This window comes from Martes martes, assembly GCF_963455335.1.
Source record: "Martes martes genome assembly, chromosome: 7".
NCBI lineage: Eukaryota > Metazoa > Chordata > Mammalia > Carnivora > Mustelidae > Martes > Martes martes.
Genome location: NC_137894.1, coordinates 52711611 through 52737791, shown reverse-complemented (window position 1 = coordinate 52737791; position 26181 = coordinate 52711611). Strand labels below are relative to the sequence as shown.

General features: G+C 36.1%; 2 protein-coding genes across 3 annotated transcripts in view; both read left to right on the top strand.

The window, feature by feature from the left end:
• Window positions 1–1725: 1725 nt before the first annotated feature.
• LOC308346844 (olfactory receptor 4F3/4F16/4F29-like) lies at window positions 1726–2697 on the top strand (the record flags this gene model as incomplete). Its single annotated transcript, XM_080809891.1, has 1 exon — window positions 1726–2697. The coding sequence occupies one exon, from the start codon at window positions 1726–1728 to the stop codon at window positions 2695–2697; it is 972 nt and encodes a 323-aa protein (XP_080666017.1).
• Window positions 2698–18884: 16187 nt separating this feature from the next.
• Window positions 18885–26181, top strand: part of LOC308346813 (olfactory receptor 4F15) — a gene marked incomplete at both ends in the record, with an annotated part of 31963 nt that continues 24666 nt past the window's right edge. The window contains one exon of one of the 2 annotated variants that reach the window (XM_080809859.1): window positions 18885–19217. In XM_080809859.1, the coding sequence (XP_080665985.1) occupies window positions 18885–19217 (333 nt within the window). The remainder of the gene's footprint in view (window positions 19218–26181) is intronic. The other variant, XM_080809860.1, reaches the window with a different exon arrangement.

Below are 26181 nucleotides of genomic sequence, written 5' to 3'. Positions count from 1 at the left end.
TTCAATGGAATTTTGGGGGCATTGGAGAAAATGAATTTAAAATTTATATGCTATAATATATGCTTATGAATAGCCAAGGAAGTATGAAAAATAAGGACAATGAAGGAGGGATGTGCTTAATCAGACATAGTGATGAAGTATTACCCTGAATTTTTTTTTCCTTTTTAAAGATTTTATTTATTTATTTGTCAGAGAAAGAGGAGAAGCAGGGGGAGCAGCAGGCTGAGGGAGAAGCAGGTTCCTCATTTAGCAAGGAGCCAGATGTGGGACTCCATCCCAGAACCCTAGGATCATGAGCTGAACCAAAGGCAGATGCTTAACCAACTGAACCACCCAGGTGTCCAGTTACCCTGATATTTCTACAGAACGAGACAAATGTATCAGTGAAATAAAAATAAAGAATTCAGAAACAGATCCCCAAATATCTGATAATTAAGTGTAATGCAAAAAATAGTAGTTAAATTGAAAGAGGGAAGAATGGGTCATTTAAAACACAGTGTCATTACTATTTTATTCACTGGAAGAAATTAAAAAGTGAATTTATATTTTAAAATATATATAAAAATAACAGAGCACAGTCCTAAATAGAAAACAAAACAAAGCATTGAAAGAAAATCCAAGGGTATACATGTATGATTCAGGAGGAAAGGAGATCTTAAAAGCAGTACGTTAAAAAAGTAATAGCTGTATTTAATCATTCAACAATTAAAAACTTGGCTACAATGAAACAAAATTAATAGAGAATTGATAAAGATAAAAGAGAAAACAAATGACAGAAAATGACAGAAAAGATAAAACAAATGACAAATGCTTAATATCTGTAATATAAAAAGAGCATTTACAAATTTGTAAAAAAAAAGCACAGTAGGAAATAGAAAAAGGCATAAATAGGCACTTCACAGAAGTGCAGATTCAAACTGCAATAATGTTCAAATTTATTGGTTGTGAGAGAAATGAAAACCAGAATAACAGTGAGCTATCACTTTACACCCACTATTCTGGCAACAATTAAAGAAAGTATTAACATTTATTCTTATAGAAATATGAGTTATTCCAGCTTTTTCGGAAAGCTGTTGGGCAACACTACTATTAAAAAATATGTGCACTTTGACCCAGTGATGTAACTTCTGGGAATCTGTGACACAGAAAGGAAAGCATTAATACACAAAGATGTATATATATGGAAGTTATTTGTAGCATTATCTGTAGGGGTCAATAAATTAGAAATAAGTTAAATGCTTATTAATAGGGAAATTGGTAAATAAATTATGGTCCATCCACACTGAATATTGGGTAGCCATTTAAAAGAATAAATTAGACACCTCTCTAGAGAATTCTATGTGCCTTTCTGCACATTTCCATTCTGTGGCATATTTCAGTGTACAAATTAGAAAGTATGTCTATCTCCTGACGTAGTTCCTTAAATTCATAGGTGAATTTGCCTACATTTTCCCTATTTTATTAAACACTAAAGACCAAACTAAATTTGAGGCATATGATTAAATGATAACAAAGATCTAGGCATGGAAAAAGTTTTGATGCTGGCTCTCTGTGATTTTTGTACTATGTAAACTCTATGTAACTGTGTACAATGGCTGAGCGATCTTTTGTTTTTGACATTTGTGTAACCCTTATAGCCAGGCTTCCTTTTTAATATAAAAATCATGTATTTCTCCCTCTTATGCTCGGCAGGTATCTTCAGGATTGGTCTAGCACAAGAAGTTGATGGACGGAGGAAATCACTCTGTGGTGTCTGAATTTTTGTTGCTGGGACTCAGCAGTTCTTGGGAGATTCAGATTCTTCTTTTTTTGTTTTTTACTCTATTTTACATAGCAAGTATGCTAGGAAACCTTCTCATTGTGCTCACGATCATCTCAGACCATCACTTACATTCCCCCATGTACTTTTTGCTGGCAAATCTTTCCATCATCGATACAGGTGTTTCCAGCATTGCAAGCCCAAAGATGATTTATGATCTTTTCAGAAAACATAAAGTCATCTCCTTGACAGGGTGCATTACTCAGATGTTCTTTATTCACACAGTTGGGGGTACGGAGATGGTGCTGCTTATAGTAATGGCCTATGACCGATACATTGCTATCTGTAAGCCCCTCCACTACCTGACCATTATGAGCCTAAGAATGTGCATTTCTCTTTTGGCTGTTGCTTGGACCATTGGACTCATCCATTCTGTGGCCCAACTGGCTTTTGTTGTAAACTTGCCCTTTTGTGGTCCCAACAAAATGGACAGTTTTTATTGTGATTTTCCTCGGTTTATCAAACTTGCATGTATAGACACATACAGACTGGAATTTCTGGTCACGGCCAACAGTGGTTTCATCTCCATGGGCACTTTCTTCATCTTGATTGTGTCTTACATTTTCATCCTGGTCACAGTTCGCAAACACTCTTCAGGTGGTTCATCTAAGGCCCTCTCCACTCTCTCTGCTCACATCACTGTGGTGGTCTTTTTCTTTGGTCCCTGTATTATTGTCTATGTGTGGCCATTCCCTACATTACCCATAGATAAATTTTTAGCCATCTTTGATGCCCTTATCACTCCTTTTATGAATCCTATTATCTATACATTCAGAAATAAGGAGATGAAAATGGCAATGAGGAGACTATTCGGTAAGGTTCTAAGTTTCAGGAAGAGTTTTTTCATGACCAATCAAAGACATTCAAATTTGTCTTGACTATTCTTGGAAATTAATCTCTTTAATTAAACTTTTCATAAATTTTTTTCATTTTATTTAGTAGTTTTAATATCCACTGCGAAAATCCTCCTCAAGGACTCTGTTCTGATCTGGTTAGTTTTTCATAAGGACCCTTACCCTGTGGATCCTGAAAGTATTGAAAAAGAATGAATTCAGCCTTTAAATGAAGTGTCTTTCTTGTTTATTATAGAAGAATATGAAATCTCACATACTGGGTACATTTTCCATTAAAACAAAATGTTGGATACTCTTCTCTTTGGTAGTGACTCTCAAAGACATATCTTTTCCAATCTATTTGTGTACTGATATTCATGCCCTCTGAGTTTCTCATGTTTATTATGCTTGGAGGAATACACAAATTGAAGACAGTTGCTTAGATAGCTTTCAGTATTTGAGGCTTCTAACTAGATTTGACTAGCCACACTCAGATTTAGTTAATACTAAGTTTTTTATTAAAAACTTTTTTTTTTTTTGAAGGAGGCCCCATGCCCAGTATGGAGTCCAATGTGGGGCTTGAAATCACAACCCTGAGATCAAGACCTGAGCTGAGATCAAAAGTTGGACGCTTAACCAACTGAGCCTCCCAAGTGCCCTAATACTGAGCTTTTTAGATTTAGTTGGGATTGGAAGGTGAAATTTGGGATAAATCACAGAGTGACAACTCAGGAAATTTTAATATCATTACTCAATCCAATGTTTTGAAACAGAAGATGTAAATTCCTACACCACTCAGTATGTATCACAATTATATTTTATCCCAACTATTTCTTAAATAATTTTTATATGATAAAGAAAACTATGTGAAAATTAAATGATTATAAATGGATTGAATATTTTGGATCTAAGGATAGGTGGCACTGGTTTATAAATAAATAACTAAAATGCAAAACATTTCTATATTATATGAATCAGGTTTATAACTATATAAATAGCAAATACAAAGTATAGACATTACAAAAGAAAATTTATTACAAAGCTATCTACAAATGAAGAGGTATATTAATGAACTGTCTATAATGAAGACATGTATTAAACTTGCCCTGTGATAAAATATATTATATATAATTATTTAAAAAAATATGTTTTTCAGAAATGGTATAAATAACTATCCAAAGACTATCTCACTATTTTTTCTGTGTTGCCAAATAAATAGGAGTGGGTTTTGAGTGAAGCCATTATTATTCATGTGTGCTCTAGGTGACTTGTTATGAACAAACAGTGGGAAGGGACAGAGAGAAAGAGAGAGAAACAGACTCCCTACTGAAAAGGAATTCAGGGCAGTCTTTAATCCCGTTCTCCCATTTCATCCATTCTACCCCCACCACCTCTCTGATAACCATCAGTTTGTTCTGTATAGTTAAGAGTCTGTTTCCTGGTTTGTCTGTCTATTTTTTAAACATTTTTGTCTATTTCCTCTAAGCTGTTGAGTTTACTGGCATAAATTTGTCCATAATATTCCTTATTCTTCTAAAACTTGTAGGATCTGCAGTGATGTATCTCTTTTCATTCTTGATGTTGATAATTTTCTATTTATTTTTTTTCCTGATCAGTTTGGTGAGAAGTTTATCAGTTCTGTTGAACTTTTTGAACACAAGCTTTTGATTTTATTGATTTTCTCCTTGTTTTTCTCTTTTCTATTTTATTAATAATACTTTTCTTTATTATTTCTTTTTTTTTAAGATTTTATTTATTTGACAAAGAGACACAGCAAGAGAGGGAACACAAGCAGCGGGAGAGGGAGAGGGAGAAGCAGGCTTCCCGCTGAGCAGGGAGCCCAATGTGGAGCTCGATTCTGGGACCCCAGGATCATGACCCGAGCTGAAGGCAGACGCATAACAACTGAGCCAACCAGGCACCCCTTCTTTATTATTTTTGTTTACTGCTTAGTCTTGGTTTATTATTTTTTTAAAGATTTATTTATTAGAGAGAGAGAGAGAGAGCATGAACAAGGGGAAGGGCAGAGGGAGAGGGAGAAACAGAATCCCCAATGAGTGGGGAGCCCAATGTGGGGCTTGATCGCAGGACCCACGATCATGACCTGAAATGAAGGCAGATGCTTAATCAACAGAGCCATCCAGGCGTCCTGGTCGTGGTTTTCTTATCTCACTAGTGATTGTTAGGATTGTTATGTCTTTTATCTGCTGTTCATTCTATTTATTGAAATTTTCACTTCAGGTATTTTTGTTTTTTATTTTTTCAGAATCTATACACAGAATTCTGTTGCATTTCTATGCACTACTAATGAAATAGTAGAGAGGGAAATTAAGGAAAAATCCTATTTACAATCGCACCAGAAAATAAAATGTCTAGCAATAAATTTAGCCAAAGAGGTGAAAAACCTGTATTCTGGAAACTATAAGACATTGATGAAAGAAATCAAAGATGACACAAAGAAATGGAAAGATACTCCTTGCTCATGGATTTGAAGAATTAATGTTGTTGAAATGGCCATACTACCTAAAGACACTCTACAGAGTTGGTGAAATCTCTATCAAAATATCAATGGTACTTTTCACAGAAATAGAACAAAAAAACCTCAAGATTTTTATGAAATCACAAAATACCCAAATAGCCAAAACAATATTGAGAAAAAGGAAAAAAGCTGGAGGTGTCACAATCTCCAGATTTCAAGGTATACTACAAAGCTGTAGTGATCAGAACTGTATGTTCCTGGCAAAAAAATAAACAACAGACTTAAGAGCCCAGAAATAAGCCCACACATATATGGTCAAATAATCTATGACAAAGGAGGCAAAAATATGCAATGGGGGAAAGGCAGTCTCTTTAATAAATGGTGCTAGAAAAACTGGACAACTACATGCAAACTTGTGTAGCCATTGTGGAAAACAGTATGGAGGTTCCTCATGAAGTCATTCTTGTTGCAACATTTACATTTCTTTATCTCTGAACTATTTATAATTTTTCTATTGAATTCTTGGTATTTGTCACTGTTTTGGACAACTTTCATATGTTAGATAAATATAAACTTTGTCATTCAAGTAGCAAATATTTTCCCATTGCTTATGGTGGTTTTGGCAATTCAAAGGTTCTTATTTTTATATTGTAAAATTTGGCTATCTTTTCTTTCTGCATTTGGATTTTGAGTTATAATTAGAAATGTTTTCTCAGGTTATAGAGAAATTCACTCACGTTCCTTCTAATACCTGTGTGTCTTCATTTAAAAATATTTAAACCTCTGCATCATTTGGAAGTTAACTTAGCATAGTGTAAGAAATGGGACTAACATAACCACCTCTACATGTAGTTCTCTAGTTTCCTCAAGTCTTTTGTTAAAATGTCCATATATTTTCCACTGATTTGAAAGGTCATCTTTAGTGAATACTAAATTTCCAATCGCAGTTGGGAATGTACCCATATTTTCTATTTGGTCCCATTAATCTGTCTATTCCTTTAGTTTTTATTTACAGAGGCTTTTAATATATTTTAATATCTGTTAGAGAGTCTTTCCTTCTCCTCCTCCCCATAATTTTCCCTTTCAAAATTACCTAACAATTCTTGTTTATTTTTGTCTTTCAAGTGAAACTTATAATTAATTTATCTAGCTCGTGAAAGAAGCTTGATGTATCTGTATTGAGATCACATTACATTTAGGGATTTACTAAGGGAAAGTTGACAATCTTGTGTTTTTCTTTTAATTCTTTTTTTAAATTATGCTTTTCTGTAGAAGCGTTTCCCACTTTAAAATTAAACTCTTAAATCTCACGGAGTTTTTTGTCTCCTCCTATCCCCAACTATCTATTAAACATTTAGAGGAAATGTAAAATTAAAATACTAGTGCTTCTAGAGCTGGTTAGAGGGAAAGATTTAATAAAAGAAATCCTTTGAAGTAAGTAGTCTCTCTTCTTCTTCTTCTTCTTTTTTTTTTTTTTTGTATTTTATATATTTTTTTGATGGAGAGAGAGAGCACAAGTAGAGGGAGAAGCAGACAGAGGGAGAAGCAGGCTCCCTGCTGAGCAAGGGAGCCCAGCATGGGGCTTGATCCCAGGACCCTGGGACCATAACCTGAGCCAAAGGCAGATGTTTAATGACTGAGTCACCCAGGCACTCCTCTCTTCTTATTTTTTAAATAAACATTCCCAGTGCTCATTATATCACATGCCCTCCTTAATGCCTGTCACCCAGTTACTCCCTCTCCCCACCTCCTCCCCTAGGTACTCCTTTACTGATGAACATTTTCCCCAATCTTTTGCAATTACAAATATCTAAAAAAATCATTTTCTTTAATAAAACACATATTATATCTCTAATGTCATCAAATACATAGCCCCTCCCCCCCTTTTTTTAGATTTATTCATTTATTTTAGAGTGAGAAAGAGAGAGTGGGGAGGAGGGACAGAGAGAGAGAGAGAGAGAGAATCTCCTGCAGACTCTGCTGAGCATGGATCCCCACCTAAGGCTCAACCTCACGACCCTGCAATCATGACCTGAGCTGAAATCAAGAGTTGGATCCTTCACTGACTAAGCCACCCAGGTACCCATACATGACTCATTTTCGAGTTTTCTCATTTTCACAAAGGCATCTCTGTATTTTTTTCCATTTTGTTTGTTATGTCATGAAGGATTAATTTTTTCAGGTTTTAGTTAATTTTTTGGGCACTATTATTATTATTTGAAAGACTACATATTTTATAGTTGAATTTTATGAAATTTCCAAAATAGGCAAATCTATAAAAATGGAAAATTTGTTAATGGTTATTAGGGGTTGGGGTAAAGGGAATAAAGATTGACTGATACTGGTTATAAGGTTTCTTTTGGGGATAGTAAAAAATTCAAAAATTAGATTATGGTGATGGTTGCACAGCTCTATAAATATACTACAATAACATTGACTTATATACATTAAATGAGAAGAGTTTGTTGTATCTTAATTATATCTCAGTAAAGCTGAAAACAAAGAATTAAGTAAAAATAATGTTCTTCTCAGAAGGAAATCTAGGATAATTTGTTACAACAGCCACTTTAAAAGGATAGTTTAAAAAGTTGTTCAAGAGGCAAAGATAAAACAAGGATATCAGAACATCAGGATAGAAGAAAGAACAATAAAATGAATAAATATAAAGATCGATTTTTCTCCTTTTGACTTTCATGCTGAGCATATAAAATGAGTTTGGAAGTGTTCCTTCATCTTCAATTTTTTGGGGGGAGAGTTTAAGGATTGACGTTGATTCTGAAAATGATAGAATTCACCAGTAAAGGGGCACCTGGGTAATTCAGTGGGTTAAGCCTCTGCCTTCAGTTCAGGTCATGATCTCAGGGTCCTGGGATCGAGCCCTGCATCGGGCTCTCTGCTCACCGGGAAGCCTGCTTCCTCCTCTCCCTCTGCCTGCCTCTCTGCCTACTTGTGATCTCTGTCTGTCAAATAAGTACATAAAATCTTAAAAAAAAAAAAAAAACTTTATAAAAAAAAAAAAGAATTCACCAGTAAAGCCATCAGGTCCTGGACTTTTCTTTGCGGGAGTTTTTTTTTTTTTTAAGGTTTTATTTATTTATTTGACAGACAGAGATTATAAGTAGGCAGGTAGGCAGAAAGACAGGCAGAGAGAGTGGGGGAAGCAGGCTCCCCGCCAAGCAGAGAGCCCGATGTGGGGCTCAATCCCAGGATGCTGGGATGATGATCCAAGCCAAAGACAGAGGTTTCAACACACTGAGCCACCCAGGCACCCCGTGGGAGGGTTTTGATGACTAATGCAATCTCCTTACTCAAAATTAATCTGTTCAGATTTTTTTTTGTTTGTTTCTACATGGTTCAGTCTTGGTAAGCTATACATTTGTAGGATTTTATCCATTTCTCTTAGGTTATCCAATTTGTTGACATATAATTAATTTTTCACAGTAGTGTTAAGATCCTTTGAATTTTTGTGGAATCAGTTGTAATGTTTCCTCTTTCATTTATGATTTTATTTATCTGAATGGTCTTTCTTTTCTTTTTTTTTCCTTTCTTTCTTTCTTAGCCATGAGAAAGTTTTGTTAATTTTATTTGCTCAAAAAAAAAAAAAAAAAAAAGCTCTTAATTTCATTCATCTTTCCTACTTTTTTCCTGGTCTTTATTTCATTTTATTTCTGCTCCAATCTTTTCTATTTCCTTCCTTTTGCATATTTTGGCTTTGCTTGTTCCTTTTCTAGCTCCTTGAGGTGCAGAGTTAAGTTACTTTTTTGAGACTTTTTTCCCCTTAAGGTAGTAATGTAAATTTCTGTCATAGAACTGCTTTTGTTGCATTCCATAAATTCTGGGATGTTGTGTTTCTATTTTCATTTGTGTTAAGCTATGTTTTCATTTTCCTTTTGATTTTCTCTTTGATCCACTGGTTGTTCATGAGTCTGGCTTTATTCTTAAATTCAAATTTTCTTAGATTGTTATTAGAGTATGAAATTTATTGGGATATAATATATCATCACATATATGGTTTCCATGGGTACTTGAAATGAAGGAATAAGTTGTTTTTTTTTTTAAAGATTTTTATTTATTTGAGATAGAGAGCATGATATGTACATATGTACATATCATGCTCTCTATCTCAAAAAAATTTAAAAAATATATATGAATAAAAGGGAGGGAAGGGGTAGAGGGAGAAGCAGACTCCCCATGGAGCAGGGAGCGTGATGTGGGACTCAATCCCAGGACTGTGGGATCACCACCCCAGCTGAAGGCAGATGCTTAACCAACTGGATCACCCAGGTTTGTGGAATAAGTTAAGTTTTAAGTTTCAGGATATGATGTTACTTAGATTTGCCTTATTATTTATATACATTAAATCTTTTATATCCTTACATATTTTTTGTTCACTTGATCTGTTAAACAAAAGAAACCCAGAGTTATTTGGCCCACAGATACTCATTTATTCCTAATGTGTGTGTGTGTGTGTGTGTGTGTGTATACTTTTTAATAAGTTTACTGATACATATCTTAATGAGAGAAGATGTTAGTTAAGGATGTCTGGGTGGCCCAGTTGGTTAAGCAACTGCCTTTGGCTCAGGTCATGATCCTGGAGTACCCTGACAGAGTCCTGTATTGGGTTCCCTGCTAGGTGGGTAGTCTGCTTCTTCCTCTGCTCTCTGCTCCTGCCTTCTGTCACAATCTCTGTCTCTCTCTCTCCAATAAGTAAATAAATAAATAAATCTTTTTTATATATATATATATATTTTTTTAAGATTTTATTTCTTTATTTGACAGACATAGATCACAAGTAGGCAGAGAGGCAGGCAGAGAGAGGGGAGGAAGCAGGCTCCCCGCTGAGCAGAGAGCCCGATGCGGGGCTCGATCCCAGGACCCTGGGATCATGACCTGAGCCGAAGGCAGAGGCTTTAACCCACTGAGCCACCCAGGCGCCCCTAAATAAATAAATCTTTTAAAAGAAGATGTTAGTTGAAAGAAGTTTTGTATGTAGTGTAGTTGCAATGAGTTAAGCATATGGCTCTTTAAATATGCTTCTACACATAAGTTTACCAACACATATCTTTTTAAAAAAACTTTATTTAAATTTTAGTTAACATATAGTTTAATAATAGTTTCAGGAGTACAACTTAGTGATTCAACACTTCCATACAACACCAAATGCTCATCACAACAAGAGTCCTCCTTAATCTCTATCACCCATTTAACCCATTCCTGCCCACTCCTCATTTGGTAACCATCAGTTTATTCTCTGTAATTACCAGTCTGTTTCTTCGTTTGCCCCCCTCTCTCTTTTTTCCCTTTTGATTATTTGCTTTGTTTCCTAACTTCCATATATAAATGAAATCAAGTTGTATATTCATTTTGAATTTTACATTATAATGATAATAGGTATAATCCAAAGTAAGTATAAAACAGGAATAGATATCTATGGGCAAATAATGTAACTATTTCCTTTGTTTTACATTCGCATTTTCTTTTGATAAGTGAAGCATGATGATTTTATTCTAGTGTCTGATGAAATTAATATATTTGATCATTTCTACTCCTCCCTCATTTTCACATCTAACTTATGTTATTTTACTTTTTTGTATTTATTTTTGCATTATTAAAGATACCTAATATCCATTACTAAAGTAATAATTTAAAATAATGTATTTTGATCCTCAATTATGAAAGATGAGGGAATTATGCTACTGATAGTACTTCTTCTTCTTCTTTTTTTTTTAAAGATTTTATTTATTTATTTGACAGAAATCACAAGTAGGCAGAGAGAGGGAGAAGCAGGCTCCCTGCTGAGCAGAGAGCCCGATGCGGGGCTCGACCCCAGGACCCTGAAATCATGACCTGAGCTGAAGGCAGAGGCTTAACCTCCTGAGCCACCCAGGCGCCCCCCCTTTTTTTTTTAAAGATTTTATTTATTTATTTGATAGAGAGAGATATCAAGTAGGCAGGCAGGCAGAGAGACAGAGGGAGGAACAGGCTCCCTGCTGAGCAGAGAGCCCGATGCGGGACTCGATCTCAGGACTCTGGGATCATGACCTGAGCCGAAGACAGAGGCTTTAACCCACTGAGCCACCCAGGCATCCGATAGTACTTATTCTTTCCTTTACTTTTCCACCTTTTATTTGTACCATTTCTAGATGTCAAGTTAGTAATATTCACATCCTGCTGGTAATAATTGTCCCTACTTTGAATTTTAGCTTTAGTTCTATAATGAAATAAATTCAGTGTTTATTCTGGTTCACTGAAAATTTGCCTTCTAATATTTTTTCAATAATTTTTGTTTTACATTTTTCCTATTCAAAAATACTTTCCTCTTACCTTTATAACTGAAAACCAGGGTGACTGTTTATGAAATTCTTCTTCTTCTTCTTCTTTTTTTTTTTTTTTAAGATTTTATTTATTTATTTGACAGAGAGAGATCACAAGTAGACAGAGAGTCAGGCAGAGAGAGAGAGAGAGGGAAGCAGGCTCCCTGCTGAGCAGAGAGCCCGATGACGGGACGCGATCCCAGGACCCCGAGATCATGACCTGAGCTGAAGGCAGCGACTTAACCCACCAAGCCACCCAGGTGCCCATGAAATTCTTCTTTACTTGAGGTCTTTGTAAGGATTCTTTCAGTGTTTCCTTCCTTCCCTCCCTCTTTCTTTTTCCTTCCTTCCTCCCTCTCTCTCTCTCTCTTTCTTTCTCTCTCCCTTCCTTCCTTCTTTCTCTACCCCCCCACCTCCTTTCACCCTCCCTCACTCTCCCTGCCTTTCTTTCTTTCCTTCCTTCCTTCCTGATGTTTTTCTGATGTTGAATGATGCTATGGCTGGTTTAATTAGTAAGCAATTTAAATTATTTTTGGCTAGATGTCCAAATAATTTTTTCAGTGATATCTTGTGTTGAACATTTTGTGCCAGGCTTTTTGTTTATTTCCTTGTTTTTTATTTTGGATAGGATGCACTTTCAATCTGAAAAGTCAAGTCTTCTTTTATTTCTGCAAAGTGAAAAAAAAAGATTTTATTTATTTATTTATTTATTTAAGAGAGAAAGAGAAAAGGAGAAGGAAAGGAGGGGGCAGAGGGAAAGGAAGAGAGAATTTCCAGCAGACTCCCTGTTAAGCATGGTGCCTGACATGGGGATTGATCACAGACCTCTGAGAGTAGGAAGCTTAACTGACTGAGCCACCCAGGCAGCACTCTGCAAAGCTTTTAAAATGGTAGCCTTTTTTTTTTTTAAATTTTTTATTTTAATAAACATATAATGTATTTTTATCCCCAGGGGTACAGGTCTGTGAATCGCCAGGTTTACACATTTCACAGAACTCATCATAGCACATACCCTCCCCAATGTCCATTTCCCCACCACCCTCTCCCGTCCCCCCTCCCCCCAGCAACCCTCAGTCTGTTTTTTGAGATTGAGTCTTTTATGGTTTGTCTCCCTCCCAATCCCATCTTTTCATTTTTTCTTTTCCTACCTCCCCCCCCCGCCTTGCATCTCCACTTCCTCATATCAAAGAGATCATATGATAGTTGTCTTTCTCCAATTGACTTATTTCGCTAAGCATGATACCCTCTAGTTCCATCCACGTCGTCGCAAATGGCAAGATTTCATGTCTTTTGATGGCTGCATAGTATTCCATTGTGTATATATACCACTCTTCTTTATCCATTCATCTGTTGATGGACATCTAGGCTCTTTCCACAGTTTGGCTATTGTGGACATTGCTGCTATAAACACTCGGGTGCACGTGCCCCTTCGGAGCACCACGTTTGTATCTTTAGGATATATACCCAGTAGTGCAATTGCTGGGTCGTAGGGTAGCTCTATTTTCAGTTTTTTGAGGAACCTCCACACTGTTTTCCAGAGTGGTTGCACCAGCTTGCATTCCCACCAGCAGTGTAGGAGGGTTCCCCTCTCTCCACATCCTCGCCAGCATCTGTCATTTCTTGACTTGTTAATTTTAGCCATTCTGACTGGTGTGAGGTGGTATCTCATTGTGGTTTTGATTTGTATTTCCCTGGTGCCGAGTGATGTGGAGCATTTTTTCATGTGTCTGTTGGCCACCTGGACGTCTTCTTTGCGGAAATGTCTGTTCATGTCCTCTTCCCATTTCTTGACTGGATTATTTGTTCTTTGGGTATTGAGTTTGCTAAGCTCTTTATAGATTTTGGATACTAGCCCTTTATCTGATATGTCGTTTGCAAATATCTTTTCCCATTCTGTGAGTTGTCTTTTGGTTTTGTTAACTGTTTCCTTTGCTGTGCAAAAGCTTTTGATCTTGATGAAATCCCAATAGTTAATTTTTGCCCTTGCTTTAAAATGGTAGCCTTAAAGATGTGTTCTGTTTCATTTGTATTTTCTTTGGGACCCCAATTATGTGCATATTGAATCTTTCATATCTGTATCTTCTTCCTCACTTTTTAATCTCTTAGTGCATTTCCATTTCATTGGGTTCTTGTCTTATCTTTATCTCTCCTTACTGTGTTTTCAGCAGTATCTGCTTTCCCTTGGTCTCTTTACAATTTTACCTATCTGTAAAAAATAATCTTTTCTACTCTTTCTTTCTTGAGATATGCCTTTTAAATTTAATGTCTTTCTGTTATTTTGTCATGTCTTTTTGAGATTTTAAATTACTAATTATGTATCCTTTTAAAAAATAAAGTTAATCAATCCTGTAAGTTAAAAAATTCGTGGTAAAATATTTGGTCCTAATTTTCATCTGCTCTGTGGCAATATTTTTCTGGAGTCTGTTCCCTGCCATTTGTTTTCAAGTTTATTTTCTCTTTTTTAACTGTGTAGATCTTGCACTGGCTCTTTTTATTTCTAATTTCTTTAATTTTAATTTTTTTTCTTTTAAAAGTTACCTTACACTTATTTAGTATTTTATAGCTTAGAAAGCATAAAGTTTGTCTGTGGTAATATTATACTCTTTTTTATTAAAATTTTTTAATTTGCTTTGTAGGAGTTTCATGTCAGTGAGCATATGGAACTGTGTTTCATTTGGTAGGATTTTTTTTTCCTCATCAGATAATTCTTTTTTCTTCGTTTGTGTAAAGCTTTTATTCCTCTTTACCTCTATAAGGCATTGGAGTTAGTCAGGTTATTATAGGGCTGGGTAATACAAGAAGATTTTTTTTTCTTCTCTCTCCTTAATACTGAACAGATATACTATTTCTTATAATTTGCACTTCTACTTCTATCATAAGTAGTAAAAAATTGCAGGATTGATTTGTACTTATTTTCTCTCTTAAATTTTTAAGTCAGATACAAAAAACCTTGTATCTGATACTTTTCCTTTGATATTTACCTCCTTTTTTTGTACTCTCTTTCTCTTTTCCCTTAATCAATGAAAATACTACAGTTGCATACGACATAAGTTTTGGAACTGCAGGGGACTGTAGAAATCATTTTCTAGAGCTTGCTCATTTTACAGTTGAGGAAATGACACTATAAAGATATGAAGTGAGTTATCTGAAGATATAGGGTGAGTTACTGGCCAGATTTGAATAGAATTGATCTCTCTTCTGATTCCTAATTCATAACCAGTTCTAAACACAATATGGTTGTTTCTGACTTAAAAGTAATATTTTTAATGTGAAGTTGTAGATCATATAGTAGAATATGCAGCTGAACATTTCCATACTATGGATGTGGTAGCTTTTCATTGTAGAGCAGAGCAGATTTACGAATAAATAACACACACACACACACACACACACACACACGCACACTAACCTGGGAATTTCTCTGAAGTTTCCCTTTTTAACTGCCATGGTTCTTTGGCAGAGTTGAGTTTAACATAAATATAAGACAGTGTATATTCACATGTTCCTTGGGAATCCTTCTTTAGCCTTACTTACAAAATAAATATTTCAAATTAAGTAAAGAAAATTGTGTTTTCTTAAATTTTGGGGGTCACTTTGTCCTCTCTTTGGTAACTCATTAATAGTCTCCTCTGTTGATCTGCCAGGATTCTGAATGAAAATTCCCTTGAATAAATGAACTCATACTGGTGATCCCAAATCTCTGCAGTGTCATATGGTCAGTATTCTCCTGTGTGCCAATTAGCCATATCACTTAAAATAATAACATTTTTATAGTTATCTGTGGATGAAGTAATGTTAGTTTTAACCAGGGAATGTTAAATATGTTTAACTCTTTGGAAACAGTCACATGTTAGGTTTTCAAATGAGCAGGTGGGTGACAAATATAGAAATATCCAAGGGATACTGGTGTACAATGTTTAAGTCCCCAAAGATCAGCATTGAATAGATTTTTTCTGGTGACAAGATTGTTTTATACAGAGATCAATAATATGTTATTTTGTACAATAGAAGCAGCTTCAGTTGAGCTTAATGAGCAAGAACGAATACAAATGAGAAGAAAAAAGACATGTAGTCAGAAATAGAAATTACCTTTTTTTCCTCCATTGGTATCTAAGTCTGAGAACCAAAAAAAGATTTCAAATGGTTATGAGGCCATATTTTAAGAGGGAATAAAATATGACTTGGTTTAATCCTGGGCTTTTTTCATTTCTTGATATGGAGACAGAGCATCTTTGTTTTCTCTATTAATCAGATTGGTGAGATCTGGGTCTCTTCTATGGGAAGCTAAAAGGAGTACATATGGATCAAGACAGAATGGGCCTGGAACTCAACCACACTGCTCCGAGATGCAGGTATTATATAGATTTGCCTTCTCCTACCATGGTTATTTAAATAGCATGGAAAAATTATAGATGTGTTTGAAGTAGCTAAGAAGCCCAAATGCTTTTGAACAGTTGAGGACAATGCTTCATTCTCTCTCATTTAGATCTGGCTAAGATGCTGACTGAAGAACATGGGACATCCAGAAAGGGACTAAGGTGTGTCACACATCAGAAAATCATGAGAAAAGAGAAGTATTCTCTATATACTGGTTGAGGCAGATGAGGGAATCAATTTCAGTTCTGTCACTTAATTGTTCTAATTTGTTGGTTTCCTCTTGGTTTAGATTTCCTTCATTGCAAAGAAAGCTGATAATACCAACTTTATGGTTTTTATAAATATCAAACAACATTATGCATTTAAAGAAGTTATTATGGTGTATTACACATGGTAGTCCCTGTTTTTGCTTTGATTTTGATTGTTATCATTACATTCATAAATAGTTCATCAAACATTGCTCCAGTTTGGGAGATACTTCTTGATTATATATATAATCCTGATTATATTTCCTTTTTAAAAAAAAGTTTGATTTATTTGTTTGAGAGAGAGAGAGAGAGAGCGAGCAGGTGGAGGAGCAGGGGAAGAGGGAGACTCTCAAACAGCCTCCCCACCAAGCATGGAACTTGATGCAGGGCTCAATCCCATGACCCTGAGATCATGACCCCAGCTGAAACCAAGAGTTGGACGCTCAACAGACTAAACCACCTAGGTGTCTCCTGCTTATATTTCTTAATTATATTATGTATTATATAAATTCTTTAAGCCCACATATGAAGCTATCTAAGTAAATTATATCCATATCTTAAAGCATGGTGTAGGTTTCGATTTTTTTTTTAAAGATTTTATTTATTTATTTGAGGGGCATCTGGGTGGCTCAGTTGTTAAGCGTCTGCCTTCCGCTCAGGTCATGATCCCTGGAGCCTGCTTCTCCCTCTCCAGCTCCCTCGATGCCTGTGTTCCCTTTCTCGCTATCTCTCTCTGTCAAATAAATAAATAAAATCTTTTTTAAAAAAGAAAACTTATCACCTTTACAATCCTTATTTTAAAAAATGATTTTATTTATTAGAGACTGAGGGAGAGAGAGAGAGAGAAAGGATGAGCAGGGGAAAGGGCAGAGGGAAAGGGAGAAACAGGCTCCCCACTGAGCGGGGAGCCCAATGCCAGCTGGATCCCAGGACCCTGGGATCATGACCTGAGCTGAAATCAGATGCTTAACCTACTGAGCCACCCAGATGTCCCTAGGACTTGATTTCTTTCTAAGAAAGCTCTGATCACTCTAACATTCTCGGTATCTTTTTTGCTTCACAAATTCTATGATCATACTACTTATTTGACATTTATTATATAGTACTTTTTTATTATTTATATTTTTGTGTATGAGCTAAAATGTAAAAGCCTTAAGGATAGTGGATATTTTATTTTATTAATTAAAAAATTTTAAATTAACATATAATGTATTATTTGTTTCAGGGTTACAGGTCTGTGATTCATCGGTCTTACACAATTCACAGTGCTCACCATAGCACATACCCTCCCCAGTGTTCATCACCCAGCCACCATATCCCTCCCCCCCTTCACTCCAGCAACCCTCAATTTGTTTCCTGAGATTAAGAGTCTCTTATGGATTGTCTCCCTCTCTGGATCTGTCTTGTTTCATTTTTTCCTCTCTTAAAGGGTAGTGGATATTTTAACAGTTCAGTAAGTCTGCAATGTACTGTAACAATGCATTGTGCTTAGTAGGCATCTAGCAAATGTTTGTTGATTGATTACCAATGATTATGATAAAGGGCAAAATGAATGATATAGCAAATTTATAATAATATGCTAATTGAGTCATGTAAGTAATGCAAGAGGAATTAGAGAAGAGGGAGATACGAGGAGAGGGATTTCTCCGGAATATGGGACTTAGAACTAACTGCAGATAGGGAAAAGATAGTGAATATGGTAGCAGTCCGATGCAGAAAATACCATCATTATGATGGGCTTCATTACATTCTGAAGTGGCACTGTGTTATAAAATCATTGAAATGTTAGATTACTTAGCATCACTCACCTCAGCCCCTTTATTTTACAAATGATGAAACTGAGTTTAACAATGAATCATGGAATACTACATCAAAAACTAATGATGTACTATATCGTGAATGACGTCACATTAAAAAAAAGTGAGTCAAGTTGTAGAAGGGGTGGGAAAAAGAACTTAAGTTCCCTTAGAGTTAAGGCTAGGATCTTATCACAGCTTTTCTAATTCCAAATGCTGTGTTCTTTTTGCCATTCCATGAACCATGAAAAGTAAACATGATATGGGCAATGTTCTACAAATACAAATCACATAATTTTTTTTTCTATATCACATTAGCTCAACATGTTTAGATTCTTCAGGGAAAATCTCTCTTCTGGCTTGTTAGAATTTCATTGTATGTTCTCATAGTTCAAGCTCCGTGATCACTTCCACTCCCTGAGCTGTGCTACAATAGCTCAATAGCTTCAGAATTTCTACATTATCTTTTTTCTTGAGGAGGAAAAGGTGAATGTGATTTGATAAAATGCAAAAGCATGGGGCTAAACACAAGAGAACATTAATGAGATTGATAGCATTGCATGTAGAAGGCAATCAAAAGGGTAAGGAAAACAAAGATCATCATAAATTGCCTGAGTTTTCGGGAACTCCATGAGCAGGAGTAACAAACTCTGAGGGAAAAAATCAGTGAGCTCATTTCCATTTCTTCTTTGTTCTCTCATGTTATTCCAGGGCATTCCTGATCTGCCTCTTACAACTCTTTTGATTTAGCAGATTTTGCTTAATCTTCTCTTATCAAAACTGAGGGAATTTTAAGGAGACTAGGGAGTTAGAAATAGCGCTTTTTAGCAATGAGTTACTGCTTATTTTCTGCAATTACAGTGTAGGGGTTATATTAGATGTGTTTGGACTTTGTGAAGTAAGGTAATGTTTTTTCTTTATGATCTGAAACTCATGCAGTCAGTGACTCCCATGAAGTTGATTTTCTTTTTACTCTTTCTTGCAGGTAAAATTTGTGTCACCTCTGCTTGCAGAGCTAATGGATGGAGCCAACGGGTCTGTGGTATCTGAGTTTGTGTTCCTGGGACTCTCCAATTCATGGGAGGTCCAGCTTCTCCTATTTCTCTTTTCCTCTGTGTTCTACATGGCAAGCCTAATGGGAAATCTCCTCATTGTGTTCTCTGTGAGCACTGACTCTACCTTGCACTCTCCTATGTACTTCCTGCTGGCCAACCTCTCCTTTCTTGATGTGGGAGTTTGCTCTATTGCAGCTCCCAGAATGATTTATGACCTTTTCAGAAAACGCAAAGCCATCTCTTTTGGAGGTTGTATATCTCAGATCTTCTTTATTCATGCTATTGGGGGCACAGAAATGGTGCTGCTCATTGCCATGGCCTTTGACAGATATGTTGCCATTTGTAAGCCTCTCCACTACCTGACCATCATGAGCCCACGAATGTGCATTTTGATTCTGGCTGCAGCCTGGGTCCTTGGCCTTATCCACTCAGTGGCCCAATTGGCTTTTGTTGTAGACTTGCCCTTCTGTGGTCCTAATGTACTGGACAGCTTTTATTGTGACCTTCCTCAACTCATTAAACTTGCTTGCACGGAGACCAATAGACTGGAGTTCATGGTCACAGCCAATAGTGGACTCATCTCTGTGGGTTCCTTCTTTATATTGATTATTTCTTACATCATCATTCTGGCCACAGTTTGGAAACACTCTTCAGGTGGGTTATCCAAGGCCCTCTCTACTTTGTCAGCTCATGTCACTGTGGTGGTTTTATTCTTTGGACCATTAATCTTCTTCTACACCTGGCCCTTCCCCTCATCACACTTGGATAAATTTCTTGCTATCTTTGATGCAGTTCTCACCCCTTTTCTGAATCCGGTCATCTACACATTCAGGAACAAGGAGATGAAGGCAGCAATGAAGAAACTCTGTCATCAGCTTGTGAGTTACAGGAAGATGTAGTAAATACTTAAAAAAAATGATCTCTACACTCAATAACAACAGAAAAAATAAAGTGATTGAAGTTTTAGATCTCTATTAATTTCATGTACTAGGTTACATTTAGGCATTTACCTAAATACATTGCCCTGTATTTCTAGTACGCTAACAAATGATAAAGGGAGCTAATTTTGGGACTTCTGTGTTTCAGACCCTGTGGTGGATGTTTTATGTACATTATTTTATTTAATATTTATGAAAACTCTGTGTAGTGAGTACTTTTTATCTTGATTTTAGGGGCGGTAAATTAAGAAATGCTTCCTGTTCATCCCTCTGTAATTACTGAGGAAAATATGTCAAACCAAAGTTATCACCACCTTAATCCACTATTTCCAATTGTCTTTCCCCTCAAACGGTGCCAAACAGAGAATGTGTTCAACAATTTCGTGCTGGAAATTTAGCACATTATTCTTTTTCACTGTTATACTTTCCCTGCTTTGAATTGGCTAACATCCTTTACTTAAACTATCAAACTGCCATAATGCCAATTGGTTTTACTTTTTTTTTTTCCTCGAAGGTATCTGTTTGTTTCCTACTAACCCATTTCTTTGGTTACCTAGAAAACTGTTCATTATATAGTGGAATTGTGGAATTTTAGAACTAGAATTTGAGATCATTTGTTCCAACTTATTTATTTTATGGATATAATAGGCACAGAGATGTTAAGTGATAGATTCAAGGTGAAAATCAGATCTCCACACTTTCTCCCCCCAAATTTATTGAGGAATAATTGTCAAATATAATTGTATACATTTAAAGTGTACAATGATATGATATACACATACACTGTGAGTTATTACCAAGATCAAGATAATTAACACATCTAATACCTCACATAGTGAACTCTTTTCTCTTCAATTTAGATTTAAAAAAAATCTAGGCTCACTTATTAATTTGGATTCTTGAGCTTTTCATTAATAAACAATTCCTCTGGCCTGCTATTTTTGACCTTGATGATAACAGAAGTAGCACAACTGACGTCATGACTCTCTTCATTGGCGTCAGTTTTGTATGATTATTTGTTGTTTCCAAGTTCTTTATTTGCAGGCTAACAAGAAGTTTCTCATTATTTTACAACTGTATGATTACCTCATCACTCACCCATGGTCTCATTCATGGCTTTTATTTATATCAATTACTAAAAATTAACAATTAAACAGTATTCCCTCCTCTGTATTGCTTTTTCACTCTCACGAACACTCTAAAGGGTGTTTACCATAACCTTTCTTATTGGTACCAAGGATTGGAAGTTATCTTATGTAAGCTTCAAGAATCTCATGAGTGACTATTACTGCATTCCTTTATCTGTTTCTGTTAGTGGGTCATGGTTTCTAAGACTGAACAGCTCAGGCACTTTAGGACTTTTGGGACCCAAAGATAATATAGGCTAGAGACAAATCTTTCTGATCTTTAAATGAACTAAAGTGTTGATTTAGAAATTAATAACTATGATAAAATTATATTAATGCCTACTTATTTTAAAGATTCTTTTAAAATACCACATATATACTCATATTCCTGTTAGTTAGCAATTTTTGGTAGATCTTTGTGATGAATCTATCTTTGTTTTTAAAGATGTTACTTATTTATCCAAGAAAGAGAAAGAAAGTGAGCATGAGCAGTGGGGAGGGGCAGAGAAGCAGGCTCCCCACTGAGCAGGGAGTCTGCCATGGGGCTAGATTCCAGGACCCTGGGATCATGTCCTGAGCCAATGGCAGATGCTTAATCACTGAGCCACCCAGGTGCCCCTGAATCTATCTTCTTAAACCACCGACAGTTTTCAGACTTCTTTTATTTTCAGTTTACCTATTTTTTTTAATAGTTTTTATTTTAATTCCAGTTAGTTAACATACAGTGTTACATTAGTTTCAGACTTTATTCAGGAAGTTATTTCATTCTTCTATCTTCATTTTTCTTCTGATGTTATTTTGGACTTCTTTATTTGTAAAATATATATTTATTAGGATAATTACATGTTAAGACCTTAGCTTAACCAAGTAAGAGATATTTCTTTTTGGCACAATTAGCCTTTGGCTGATAATTGTTATATGTATGAAATTGTTCCTTTCCCCCTCTTGATAAGTTTTGTTTATACTTCTTTTTCTCCTCATGACCTCATAGAGTACCTAAAAATATTATGTGTTTCTTTGATTTTCTATTTGATAAATGGAAACTTAGATGTGCAATCACTCCAAATAAAATTCAGTACAGATTTATCATCATTTTGGTTGCTCTTAACTGTGTCATTTACAAACTTAGTTGAAATTGTCATAGCTCCTCTGTCCTCCAAAAGGATTCTTACTGGCTTTTTAAAGCCCATTCATCATTTTGTCCAACTATCACCACCTCCGCTATCACCAACATTTATTGAGCATTTATGTGGCAGGTACTCTCTTAAGAAGTTAACATACATTAATTCATCTAATGCTCACAGCAATGAGGTAGGTAATATTATCATTCTTATTTTATAGATGATTTAACTGAGGCACAGAAAGATATACTAACTTGCCCAGGGACAAAAGGGTGGTAAGTGGTAGAGTTTGGTTGCAAAACCACACAACTTGGGGCACCTGGGTGGCTCAGTGGGTTAAAGCCTCTGCCTTTGGCTCGGGTCATGATCCCAGGGTCTTGGGATTGAGCCCCGCATCAGGCTCTCTGCTCAGTAGGGAGCCTGCTTCCCTTCCTCTCTCTCTGCCTGCCTCTCTGCCTACCTGTGATCTCTGTCTGTCAAATAAATAAATAAAATTAAAAAAAAAAAACCCAACAAACCACACAACTTCTACTCCAGTATCCCTGCTCTTAATCACCACGTGTCCAAGTTGGTGGGTGTCTCTTACCTGTCCTTCTAAAATCTGAACATATTTTTTTCTCTCTACTTAATAACACAAAATAAATATAAAACATGCATTGATTCAATAAAATATGTTATTGTGTCCTGTCTTTTAAATCTATCATTCAAAAATATCGATCTATTTACTATTCAAAGGGACTGAGATTCAGAGGTAATTTATATAATAAAATAACTTTATAACTCCCTTATACTCATATAAAATTATGCATGAGGGGAGGGCACTGTACCATCTACTCCTTGGAGATAGTCCACAACAGAGTCATGTTATCTGAGGAGAAAATTGAAGCCTGAGTGCACACCTCCTGGGGTTACTTCATTCTTATAGAACCAGACACTTTGCAGTAGTCCAGGCAGAGGATGAGGCAATTTTAATAAGACTGTTCTATTAAAGGCTGGAAATGACTTAACAAATGATAAACTGCTTACTAATTCAATACCATTGGGCTCCTCCAAAGTACTTGAACAAGAACGTAAAGAAAAAAAAAATGAACACTAAACTTAAGTACAGCTCTTTCTGGTATACACAAAGCTTCTTTTCTTAGTTATCTAGTATGAGGTTATTTTGAGGTGGTTTCTGCATCACATTAGTAAGTATCAAATAAAACATGTCTATATTTTAACAGTTAGTGGACAGGGATTTATTTTTATTTGTTTTTCCCCATCTTTATTAAGGTATGATGACAAATAAAAATCACACACATTAAGTTGTACAATGTAATGGTTTGATCTATGTATACATTGTGAAATGATTACTGCCCAATCAGTAATTAACATATTCATCACCTCACATAGTTAATGCCTCCTCCCCTCCTTTTTATGTGAGAACACCTGAAATCTACTCTTAGGAAATTTCAAATATACATTACTATTAACAATAGTCACCATGGTGTACATTACATCTAAGGAACTTATTCATTTAACAACTGAAAGCTTATACTCTAACCAATATCTCCCTTTCACCACACCTCCCGGCCCCTAGTAATAACCATTCTATTCTCTGGTACTCTTATTTTTTTCGATTCTGTATATAAGTGAGATCATGGAATACTTGTCTTTCTGTGTTATAGTAGACACGGAATTGTGGATATCTTTTTGAGATAGTGATTTTTATTTCATTTGGATATATAAACAGGAGTGGGATTTGCTAGATCATATGATAGTTCTATTTTTAATTTTTGAGGGATCTCCATATTATTTTTCTAGGGATTATACTGTATTATCTTCCTACCAACAGTGTCCAAGGGCTCCTTCTCTTTCCACATTCTTGCCAACACTTGTTATCTTTTGACTTTTTGGTAATAGTTGTCCTAGTAGGTGTGAGATAATATCTTGCTGTGGTTTTAATTTGCATTTCCTGGATGGTTAGTGATTTTGAGCATTTTTCCTATACCTGTTGGCCATTTTAATGTCTTTGGAGAAATATCTATTAAGGCACTTTGCTCATTTTAATCAGATTATTATTATTATTTTTTTTTAATTTTTTATTTATTTTCAGCGTAACAGTATTCATTGTTTTTTCACCACACCCAGTGCTCCATGCAATCTGTGCCCTCCCTAATACCCACCACCTGGTTCCCCCACCCTCCCACCCCGCCCCTTCAAAACCCTCAGGTTGTTTTTCAGAGTCCATAGTCTCTCATGGTTCACCTCCCCTTCCAATTTCCCTCAACTCCCTTCTCCTCTCCATCTACCCTTGTCCTCTATATTATTTGTTATGCTCCACCAATAAGTGAAACCATATGATACTTGTCTTTCTCTGTTTGACTTATTTCACTCAGCATAATCTCTTCCAGTCCTGTCCATGTTGCTACAAAAGTTGGGTATTCGTCCTTTCTGATGGAGGCATAATACTCCATAGTGTATATGGAACACATCTTCCTTATCCATTCATCCGTTGAAGGGCATCTTGGTTCTTTCCACAGTTTGGCGACCGTGGCCATTGCTGCTATAAACATTGGGGTACAGATGGCCCTTCTTTTCACTACATCTGTATCTTTGGGGTAAATACCCAGCAGTGCAATTGCAGGGTCATAGGGAAGATCTATTTTTAATTTCCTGAGGAATCTCCACACTGTTCTCCAAAGTGGCTGCACCAGTTTGCATTCCCACCAACAGTGTAAGAGGGTTCCCCTTTCTCCACATCCTCTCCAACACACGTTGTTTCCTGTCTTGCTAATTTTGGCCATTCTAACTGGTGTAAGGTGGTATCTCAATGTGGTTTTGATTTGAATCTCCCTGATGGCTAGTGATGATGAACATTTTTTCATGTGTCTGGTAGCCATTTGTATGTCTTCCTTGGAGAAGTGTCTGTTCATATCTTCTGCCCATTTTTTAATATGATTATCTGTTTTGTGTGTGTTGAGTTTGAGGAGTTCTTTATAGATCCTGGATATCAACCTTTTTTTTTTTTTTTTTTTAATTTTTTATTTATTTTCAGCGTAACAGTATTCATTGTTTTTTCACCACACCCAGTGCTCCATGCAATCTGTGCCCTCCCTAATACCCACCACCTGGTTCCCCCACCCTCCCACCCCGCCCCTTCAAAACCCTCAGGTTGTTTTTCAGAGTCCATAGTCTCTCATGGTTCACCTCCCCTTCCAATTTCCCTCAACTCCCTTCTCCTCTCCATCTACCCTTGTCCTCTATATTATTTGATATGCTCCACCAATAAGTGAAACCATATGATACTTGACTTTCTCTGTTTGACTTATTTCACTCAGCATAATCTCTTCCAGTCCTGTCCATGTTGCTACAAAAGTTGGGTATTCGTCCTTTCTGATGGAGGCATAATACTCCATAGTGTATATGGACCACATCTTCCTTATCCATTCATCCGTTGAAGGGCATCTTGGTTCTTTCCACAGTTTGGCGACCGTGGCCATTGCTGCTATAAACATTGGGGTACAGATGGCCCTTCTTTTCACTACATCTGTATCTTTGGGGTAAATACCCAGCAGTGCAATTGCAGGGTCATAGGGAAGCTCTATTTTTAATTTCCTGAGGAATCTCCACACTGTTCTCCAAAGTGGCTGCACCAGTTTGCATTCCCACCAACAGTGTAAGAGGGTTCCCCTTTCTCCACATCCTCTCCAACACACGTTGTTTCCTGTCTTGCTAATTTTGGCCATTCTAACTGGTGTAAGGTGGTATCTCAATGTGGTTTTGATTTGAATCTCCCTGATGGCTAGTGATGATGAACATTTTTTCATGTGTCTGGTAGCCATTTGTATGTCTTCATTGGAGAAGTGTCTGTTCATATCTTCTGCCCATTTTTTAATATGATTATCTGTTTTGTGTGTGTTGAGTTTGAGGAGTTCTTTATAGATCCTGGATATCAACCTTTTATCTGTACTTTCATTTGCAAATATCTTCTCCCATTCCGTGGGTTGCCTCTTTGTTTTGATGACTGTTTCTTTTGCTGTGCAGAAGCTTTTTATCTTGATGAAGTCCCAGAAGTTCATCTTTGCTTTTGTT